Raw genomic sequence first — 9,923 nt, forward strand, 5'->3', positions numbered from 1 at the left:
CGACCCGAGGAGGAAAGAGAAGAAGTAACGACCCGAGGAGGAGGAAAGAGAAGAAGAAACGACCGGAAGAGGAGGAAAGAGAAGAAGAAACGACGGGAGGAGGAGGAAAGAGAAGAAGAAACGACCGGAGGAGGAGGAAAGAGAAGAAGAAACGACCGGAGGAAGAGGAAAGAGAAGAAGAAACGGCCCGAGGGGAGGAAAGAGAAGAAGAAACGACCCGAGGAGGAGGAAAGAGAAGAAGAAACGACCCGAGGAGGAGGAAAGAGAAGAAGAAACGACGGGAGGAGGAGGAAAGAGAAGAAGAAACGACGGGAGGAGGAGGAAAGAGAAGAAGAAACGACCGGAAGAGGGGGAAAGAGAAGAAGAAACGACCCGAGGAGGAGGAAAGAGAAGAAGAAACGACCCGAGGAGGAGGAAAGAGAAGAAGAAACGACCCGAGGAGGAGGAAAGAGAAGAAGAAACGACCCGAAGAGGAGGAAAGAGAAGAAGAAACGACCCGAGGGGAGGAAAGAGAAGAAGAAACGACCCGAGGAGGAGGAAAGAGAAGAAGAAACGACCGGAGGAAGAGGAAAGAGAAGAAGAAACGGCCCGAGGGGAGGAAAGAGAAGAAGAAACGACCCGAGGAGGAGGAAAGAGAAGAAGAAACGACCCGAGGAGGAGGAAAGAGAAGAAGAAACGACCCGAGGAGGAGGAAAGAGAAGAAGAAACGACGGGAGGAGGAGGAAAGAGAAGAAGAAACGACGGGAGGAGGAGGAAAGAGAAGAAGAAACGACCCGAGGAGGAGGAGGAAAGAGAAGAAGAAACGACCGGAGGAGGAGGAGGAAAGAGAAGAAGAAACGACCGGAGGAGGAGGAGGAAAGAGAAGAAGAAACGACGGGAGGAGGAGGAGGAAAGAGAAGAAGAAACGACCGGAGGAGGAGGAGGAAAGAGAAGAAGAAACGACCAGAGGAGGAGGAGGAAAGAGAAGAAGAAACGACCGGAGGAGGAGGAGGAAAGAGAAGAAGAAACGACCGGAGGAGGAGGAAAGAGAAGAAGAAACGACCGGAGGAGGAGGAAAGAGAAGAAGAAACGACCCGAGGAGGAGGAGGAAAGAGAAGAAGAAACGACCGGAGGAGGAGGAAAGAGAAGAAGAAACGACCGGAGGAGGAGGAAAGAGAAGAAGAAACGACCGGAGGAGGAGGAAAGAGAAGAAGAAACGACCCGAGGAGGAGGAAAGAGAAGAAGAAACGACCCGAGGAGGAGGAAAGAGAAGAAGAAACGACCGGAGGAGGAGGAAAGAGAAGAAGAAACGACCCGTGCATGAGGAAAGAGAAGAAGAAACGACGGGAGGAGGAGGAGGAAAGAGAAGAAGAAACGACCGGAGGAGGAGGAAAGAGAAGAAGAAACGACCGGAGGAGGAGGAGGAAAGAGAAGAAGAAACGACCAGAGGAGGAGGAAAGAGAAGAAGAAACGACCGGAGGAGGAGGAGGAAAGAGAAGAAGAAACGACCCGAGGAGGAGGAGGAAAGAGAAGAAGAAACGACCAGAGGAGGAGGAAAGAGAAGAAGAAACGACCGGAGGAGGAGGAGGAAAGAGAAGAAGAAACGACCCGAGGAGGAGGAGGAAAGAGAAGAAGAAACGACCCGAGGGGAGGAGGAAAGAGAAGAAGAAACGACCCGAGGGGAGGAGGAAAGAGAAGAAGAAACGACCGGAGGAGGAGGAAAGAGAAGAAACAATCGGAGGAGGAGGAAAGAGAAGAAGAAACGACCCGAGGAGAAGTGACAGACACAACTTTCAGCGTCACCCTCTCATCTAAAAAGAGAAGAAGACATCATTCTGCCATCTTTTAGCTGCTGTTGGGCTCATTGCTGAAGTTATTAACCGTTGCTTTCTTCTTCTGACGTCTGCAAACAGACAAGAAAACAAGAAGCCAGCAGGAAGTGTGAAGCCTCGCATTCAAACAGGCAAGAAATCATCAGTCACCTGCAGCTCTTCTCACAATTATTCATTTATTTCCGGACCAGGAAAAACCCGCTGAAGGGAAGCAAGTGGACCTGAACTCAGTTACATTCACTGGGAGATGCGTGTGTTCACAGCTGAAAAAGCAATAAAACCAGACTGAGAAATCATAAATGCATAGATACATAAATATTTATCCGGTTAAACCTCGAATGTTCAGTCCAAATTAATATCAAGCAGCTCGTGCAGTTAAACCTGAACAACTGTGTAGAGTTCTGCATCAAAGTTCTCCAAGCACACCTCCACCCAGCCATTAAAACACTTCCAGATAAATGCAGGATTAAAGAGAAAAGAACTGCTGAGCCCTCAGTTATTCACAACTCACCACTTCTCCGGATCTACGAGTGACGATGGATCATTAACACAGAGGAAAACTAAAGCTTCAGAGGAAATGTTCAAATGTTTGCTCGAACCCCCCCACAGCTGTCGGCTGACGTCACACACCTGAACGTCAACGACGCCGCTCCAGTTTGAAAAGCACTGCTGCTGTGCGTGATTGGCTGAGAGCAGTCATGTGACCGGAGGTGACGTTCCAACAACCGGATGTAATGCAAGATTTCATAATAAAAGCACGTTTAATAAGCGGCGTTACATTAGTCCAGAACGATGCAGGCAGTCATAAAAACAGGTCCAAAGCAGCTAAATCCAACATATTTAAAACGAACTAAAACAGCAGCAGCTCTCCTTCCACACAGTTCCTAAAACCAGCTTTAAATCTTTTTAACAGATTATCAACACGAACATTAAAGCTGATCATCAAGACATGTGCTGAGATATTAAAAGAAGGGACTCGTTCTGTACAGACAGCATCTAACACCACAGCAGCAGAACCAGCTGATTTAAGGTGGAAGTCAGTAAAAGGCATCAATTTGGTCTTTTTTCACTTTAGGAGCAATTTTAGTTTTAGTTTTAGCAATTTACAGTAATCTGTACTAACAGAACCGTGATACATCTGAGGGCTGAAACGGGTTTACATGTTAGAAAGGACCTGATGATGCATGACTGTCGATATCATGAAGATAAAAGCAGATCAGATCCAAAGTGATGGTTTGTTGTTCCGCTGCTTTACAAATACCAGAATAAAAGCTGCAACAGCTCCATCTGCTGGAGTTTTGATGTAAAACGCTCCACATGAACGTCACAGAGACACAGATCCTGAAATGATTTAAATCTCTCTGTGAACATTACAGCAGATGCATGACATGTAACAGTTAGATTTAAGCTCACATGACATTTAAAAAGAAAGAGAAGATGTAAAAGTATCAGCTGATAAATCCCTGTTGTGTTCATCTGGTTTTGTTGATGGTGCTGTACAACGGCGCAGATGCATCCTCTCTGGTTTCCTCAGTTCTGCTTCAGGGAGACAAAGAGAAATCAGCTGACTGTGCAGATACAGCAGTGAATGATGTCATTCCCATTGAATCCCATGAATGATGAAAATGTCAACAGAGCAGGAGCAGAAAGCAGTGTGTGTGGGTGATGCTGGTGTTGGAGTGTGAGGAGCTGCTCACCGCGGGGCTGGACTGTGAAACCTGACAGCAGCGTACTCAGTAACTTCCTCTGAGTGTCTGTGGGGCTGAGCTGCTCTGATGTTGGAGTACAGAGGATCTGCCTGGTTGTTGCTGAAGTGGACGCTGGCATACTGAGGCTCATCCTGCTCCTCCGGCCGTCCCTGACCACCAACACGCTTCACAGGTGGTAAAACACATGGAAGTTAAAGAAGGACGGCAGAACAGAGGTTTTAGTTCTGCAACAGAATCATGAGTCCAAAGCAAAGGGAAGTTTTCTACCACAATGATACGAGTGTCCTCACCTGTTCCCTGCTGTCTGCTCCCACTTCAGGCTCAGATGATCCATTGGAGGTCCTCTTTGTTCTGCTCAGGAGAATTGATGATGAGCGAAAGCTGAACATGTGAACTCTGAACGTGACTGAATGAGTTTAATGAACAATAATGTAACAGAGCTGCTCACCGGATCCACAGACAGACAGAGAGGAACATGACAGGCAGGAGAACAGCAGCAGTTACTGCAGCAGCTGTAGATTTTACTGCTCCTGAACAAACATGGATCAGAATCAGGCTCTGACACTTCATCCAGTTTGACAGCAGGTTTGTCCTCATTGGACCCACAGAACAAGGAACACAACCCCTTATCTATCTATCTATCTATCTATCTATCTATCTATCTATCTATCTATCTATCTATCTATCTATCTATCTATCTATCTATCTATCTATCTATCTATCTATCTATCTATCTATCTATATCTGTCTATCTATCTGTTATTATGTTCAAAGAACAGGAGACCTCTAGTGGTCATGAGAGCAACTGCATGTGAAAAATGGCGTTGATGATGCTGAAGGATGCCTCGTAAAAAGAATGTATTTTAGCCCTAAATATGATTGTTTTCTGACCCAAACAAAGTCATGTTGCTGCCTGAAGCCAACCAGGAAACAATAAAAGTGTTCTAGTGAAGAAATGTTGTGTTATTATCTGGAACCAATCTGCTGGACAGATGCTGGACTTCTATCCACTTTGATTTTTTTTTCAGATATGAAAATCAAACATGATGAACTTCTACTTATTTACAGCATATTTACAGTTATGGTACAATGTCAACATTATGAAAAGATGATCTGGAAGGAGGTCGTGCAACTTCTAGGTGCTGTGAAGCAAAAACGACCCGAGTCACATGACCTCGTTACAGCCAATCAGTCATTAAAACCACATGAAATATTAACTGAATATAAAAGATCACCTGGAACAACCGTCAGAGCAACTGTGGAGCGCTGACTTCCTCTCGTGTTCTGAGCTTCACAGGAATAATTTCCACTGTGTTCAGGTCTGACGTCAGTGATGGTGAAGTTCTGTCCTGAAGCTTTTGGTGACTCTTCCTCCTCCTTGTACCAGGTGTACTGAGCTGCTGGGTTAGCATCACTGCTGCAGGTCAGAGTCACTGAACTGCCCTCCTCTACCTCAGAGGGCCTCACTGACACAGAGGGAAGCTTTGGAGCATCTGCAGGAGAAAACATGAAATGTTCATTAGAAGATGATGTGTATGTTAAACTGTGATATGATCTGGATGTGGTTCAGTGAATGCACTGGACGCTCCTTTCCAGTCTCTTCCTGATGCTCAGAGAGCTGCAAAAGTCCACACTGTGTGTTTAACATGAGTAAAGTTTGGGCTAAATGAACAGTGAAGGAGAGCAGAAATCAAATCCCAGACAAGCTTGGATTAACGTGTGCTCATGTTTGTTGGGTCATGTGTAACTTTGAGGTGGTTTTCAGGATCACTGATGGTTTGAATCTCCTGAACGTATCTCTGGGAGCCGACTGGGAATAAAACTTCCTCTTTAAGCTGCTCAGTGAACTCCAGCAGCAGAATGTCCGTGTTAAACAGACAGAGCTGAAGGAAACATGTTCATGAATCTCATTTCTTTTACTCACATTTCACATCAATAAAGGAGGAGGCTGACCACTTCCCCAGCTTGTTTTCAGCTAAACAGTAATACTGTCCAGAGTCAGAGGACTGGATGGAGCTGAAGAAGAGCTGTGAGTCTTCACTGGGACGTTTAGAACCATCTTTGTACCAGGTGTACTGAGCTGCTGGGTTAGCATCACTGCTGCAGGTCAGAGTCACTGAACTGCCCTCCTCTACCTCAGAGGGCCTCACTGACACAGAGGGAAGCTTTGGAGCATCTGCAGGAGAACATGTATGCAGAAACACATCATTGAAATTATTAGAAATGTTCTAAATTATTGGAGGAAACTCTTCTTTCACAAAAACAAAACAGCCTCATGTGACTTACACTGAACATTTAAGGAGAGAGACGAGTTGATCCGTCCAAACTGATTCTCACACTCGCAGTAGTAGATCCCTTTATCCCCAGAGCTGATGGAGGGGAAATTGTAGGTTCCTCCTGCTCCATGAAGCGGTGTTCGATCCTCCTTGTACCAGGTGTACTGAGCTGCTGGGTTAGCATCACTGCTGCAGGTCAGAGTCACTGAACTGCCCTCCTCTACCTCAGAGGGCCTCACTGACACAGAGGGAAGCTTTGGAGCATCTGCAGGAGAAAACATGAAATGTTCATTAGAAGATGATGTGTATGTTTGGGTGCAGTGTGAGTTGAGTTGCAGCCGAAGGCGGAGACCTTGGCAGTCTGATACTCGGCTACTGAAGCTGGCTCTTGGGACGTGGAACGTCACCTTTCTGTTGGGGAAGGAGCCTAAGCTGGTGAGAGGTTCCGGCTAGATATAGTTGGATTCACCTTGACACAAAGCTTGGGCTCCAGAACCAGTCTCCTTGAGAGGGGTTGGAGTCTCTTTGACTCTGGAGTTGGCCGTGGTGAGAGGCGCAGGGTGTGGGCATACTCATGCCCCCCAGCTGTGTGCCCGCACATTAGGGTTTACCCCGGTGGATGAGAAGGTAGCCTCCCTCCACATTCGGGTGGGGGGACGGGCCCTAAAAGCTGTTTGTGCTCATGCACCAAACAGCAGTTTAGAGTACCCGCCCTTTTTGGAGTCCCAGGAGAGTGAGACCCCCTCATTCTGCTTGGGGTCTTCAGTACTCACCTGGGCAAGACCTGGAAGGGCGTGATTGGGAGGAACGGCCCTCTCAATCTGAATCAGAGTGGTGTTCAGTTGTTGGACTTCTGTGCTCATCATGGACTGTCCATAACGTTCAACCATGTCCCGGGGGAGGTGGGGGACATTGAGTCCGAATGGGCCATGTTCCGTGCCTCCATTGTTAAGACGGCTGACCGGAGCTGTGGCCGTAAGGTGCTCCGGGAGTATGGAGTGTCGGATCCCTTTATAGGGGCTGCTCCGTCTGTATGGTCGGTGTCAGAGTTTGGTCCGCATTGCCGGCAGTAAGTCGGACGTGTTTCCGGTGAGAGTTGGACTCCGTCAGGGCTGCCCTTTGTCACCAATTCTGTTCATAATTTCTATGGACAGAATTACCAGGTACAGCCAGGGCGCTGAGGGACCCCTTAACGGTTTGGTGACCTCAGAATCGGGTCTCTGCTTTTGCAGATGATGTGGTTCTGTTAGCGTCGTCAGGCCACGATCTTCAGCTCTCACTCCAAACCCAAGACCATGGTCCTCAGCCAGAAAAGGTGCCCTCTCCGGGTTGGGAATGAGATCCTGCCCCAAGTGGAGGAGTTCAAGTATCTCGGGTTCTTGTTCACAGTGAGGGATGAATGGAGCGGGAGATTGACAGGCGGATCAGTGCGGTGTTAGCAGTGATGCAGGCTCTGCATCGGCCTCTCCTGGTGAAGAAGGAGCTGAGCCAGAAGGCGAAGCTCTCTATTTACTGGTCAATCTGCATTCCTACCCTCACCTCTGGTGACGAGCTGTGGGCAGTGACCGAAAGAATGAGATCGTGGATACAAGCGGCCGAAGACACAGGGTCACTTGGTCATCTGGGAGGGGCTCGGAGTAGAACCGCTGCTCCTCCGCATCGAGAGGAGTCAGATGAGGAGACATCTGGTTAGGATGCCTCCTGGACGCCTCCCTGGGGAGGTGTTCTGGGCCCGACTCACTGGGAGGAGACCCGGGGAGACCCTCTGGGAGCCGACTGGGAATAAAACTTCCTCTTTAAGCTGCTCAGTGAACTCCAGCAGCAGAATGTCCGTGTTAAACAGACAGAGCTGAAGGAAACATGTTCATGAATCTCATTTCTTTTACTCACATTTCACATCAATAAAGGAGGAGGCAGACCACTTCCCCAGCTTGTTTTCAGCTAAACAGTCATACTGTCCAGAGTCAGAGGACTGGATGGAGCTGAAGAAGAGCTGTGAGTCTTCACTGAGACCTTTAGAACCATCTTTGTACCAGGTGTACTGAGCTGCTGGGTTAGCATCACTGCTGCAGGTCAGAGTCACTGAACTGCCCTCCTCTACCTCAGAGGGCCTCACTGACACAGAGGGAAGCTTTGGAGCATCTGCAGGAGAAAACATGAACACATTTAATATCTAACAACATGGTTTTAGAAGTTTTTTTATGTCTGTAGAAGCATCTGAAACCTTAAAGGTGTTTTTCTGTGTTGTTGCTGGTTTGAATCTGTCATGTTTTATGTTTTGATTCATGTCTTGTCATTTCCTGTTTTATTTTGAAATACTAACTTCCCTCTCGTTTCAGGTATCTTGCCTTTCCTCCTGTGTCAAGCGTCTGATCAAGTGTTTCCACCTGTTCCCCATGGCTCCTCATGTGTTCAAATCGTCTCCCTTGTCTTGTGTCGTAAGTTCTTCAATGAATATCGAGTCCTTGAGCCTGTAGTTGAGCGATCCTCCTACAGAACTATCTTTGTTTTGTCATTTATTCCGTGGTCATAGTTTTTAGTTTATAGAGATCTTTGCGCCTCCGTTAAAGGAGAGCCTAGTATTAAGTTTATTTGTAATCGTTCCTGGAGTGGAGAGAGTTTTTGGTTTTGATAAATTTTCATAGCTGCACCATCCTCAAATATAGTTACTGAGTTACTTCAGGTTTTTGCAGCCTCTTGCTTTGGCTCTGTTCTGGACCACCAGTGGTTTATATCAATAAACAATCTTACTCTGAAAGTACATCTGTGTTCTACCGTGACAGAATCTCCTGAACATCCAGACATGTTTGACATCCAGTTCTGAGTAAAAGTGTCTCTTCTTAAATCAGCAGCTGTGTAACTACAAGTTAAGCTGCAGGACAATATGTTAAAGGCTCATCTAGATGGTGAAATGTTGGTGGAAGACTGTTGAGTGAACTCACACACTGATGGAGAGGGAGACTCCTCGTATCCTTTTACAGCACAGGAAACTCTGTCTCCAGGATAAAATGAGGCTGAAATGGAAGAAGATGTTCCTCTCAGAGTTATCCGCTCATTCTTGGTCCAGACATAGGAACGATGATCAGACAGACGACTGCTTTGACATTGCAGCTCTGCCTGGATATAACCCCGTTTGTTCTCTGCTCTGATCACCTGCACCTGGAGAGCTGAACACATGAAGAAACAACAGAAATGTCATTTATGTTCTTACATACATGCAAAAAGCATCTGGAGCCAAATCATGATTCAGAGAAAATGTTACCTGTGACAGACAGAAAGACTCCAGGTGAACCAGTAAATCTTCCTCCTTCTTGGTTTGTTATGAATCTGAAGCTGTACTGAGCTGAGTCGCTCTCTCTCAGGTCTGTGATTCTCAGAGAGCAGACTTTCCATTCAAAGAGATACTGAACACGACCTCTGTAGTCTGAGTCTGTCCTCAGATCCACAGGAGCTTCATCACCACCTTCTCTGAACCAGAATCTTTCTGTAACTTCAGTAACTTGATCATTTATCCTGTATGGATATTTGTAGGTGCAGCTGATTTCCACTGTTGATCCTTTCACAGCACAGATCTGTGTACGACTGTAAGTCACTCCCCAGCCCTTCTGACCCTGAACCGCTGTAACACAGAGCACATCAGAGACCACAGTCAGAATGAACAGCCTCAGTTAACCAAACACAAAGTGGTCCCTCAGTTCTACAGGGTCAGAGTGATGAAGACTGGAAGATGAATTGTGGCGCTTGGGATCGGGTCCCTGGAGGTCTGCCAGTATGGACCCAGCAGTTCTAGAGGAGCTTCAGAGCCGACTCGCCGCCCTGCAGAAATGCTTCACAGAGGGCGGCGACATGTTCGACCAGTGGTGGCTGTCGGGTCAGGTCCTGGAGGTATTCCGGTGGGGACTCGGTCCGGGGACAACCGCAATCCAGGCTGCCTGGGAGGGCGTGAGAGCCATCCACCCCGAGGCACTCGTGGATGTGTTCGGCGTGGATTCGGCCCAAGTGTTGCACGCTCTCCGCGGGACTCTCATGTCTCCCTTTGCCTCCCCAGCTCCCTCTCCTGACTTCACCATCTCGGCACAGCCCGCTGACATCGTCGTTCCTCCGGTTTCATCCACGCCTGAGCCGGC

General features: G+C 47.6%; 1 protein-coding gene across 1 annotated transcript; it reads right to left on the minus strand.

Moving 5' to 3' along the window:
- Positions 1-2,948: 2,948 nt before the first annotated feature.
- Positions 2,949-9,644, minus strand: LOC140305171 (sialoadhesin-like). Its single transcript, XM_072383927.1, has 11 exons — positions 9,601-9,644; positions 9,059-9,459; positions 8,739-8,963; positions 7,687-7,938; positions 5,807-6,061; positions 5,474-5,696; positions 4,756-5,063; positions 3,969-4,050; positions 3,811-3,871; positions 3,509-3,684; positions 2,949-3,347 (listed from the first exon to the last, which is right to left on the minus strand). Exons 1-11 carry the CDS (start codon positions 9,642-9,644, stop codon positions 3,284-3,286), a joined length of 2,091 nt encoding a protein of 696 aa, XP_072240028.1. The 3' UTR covers positions 2,949-3,283.
- Between the last annotated feature and the right edge of the window lie 279 nt (positions 9,645-9,923).

This window comes from Leuresthes tenuis, unplaced genomic scaffold (assembly GCF_036924035.1).
Source record: "Leuresthes tenuis unplaced genomic scaffold, fLeuTen1.0.hap1 SCAF_4, whole genome shotgun sequence".
NCBI lineage: Eukaryota > Metazoa > Chordata > Actinopteri > Atheriniformes > Atherinopsidae > Leuresthes > Leuresthes tenuis.

Coding starts and splice junctions, on each gene's coding strand:
- LOC140305171 (XM_072383927.1), bottom strand. CDS start 9,644: ATGTCGCCGCCCTCTGTGAAGCATTTCTGCAGGGCGGCGAGTCG. Junction 3,872..3,968: donor TCTGTCTGTCTGTGGATCCG/GTGAGCAGCTCT, acceptor TCTCCTGAGCAG/AACAAAGAGGACCTCCAATG. Junction 3,685..3,810: donor GAGCAGACAGCAGGGAACAG/GTGAGGACACTC, acceptor CCACCTGTGAAG/CGTGTTGGTGGTCAGGGACG.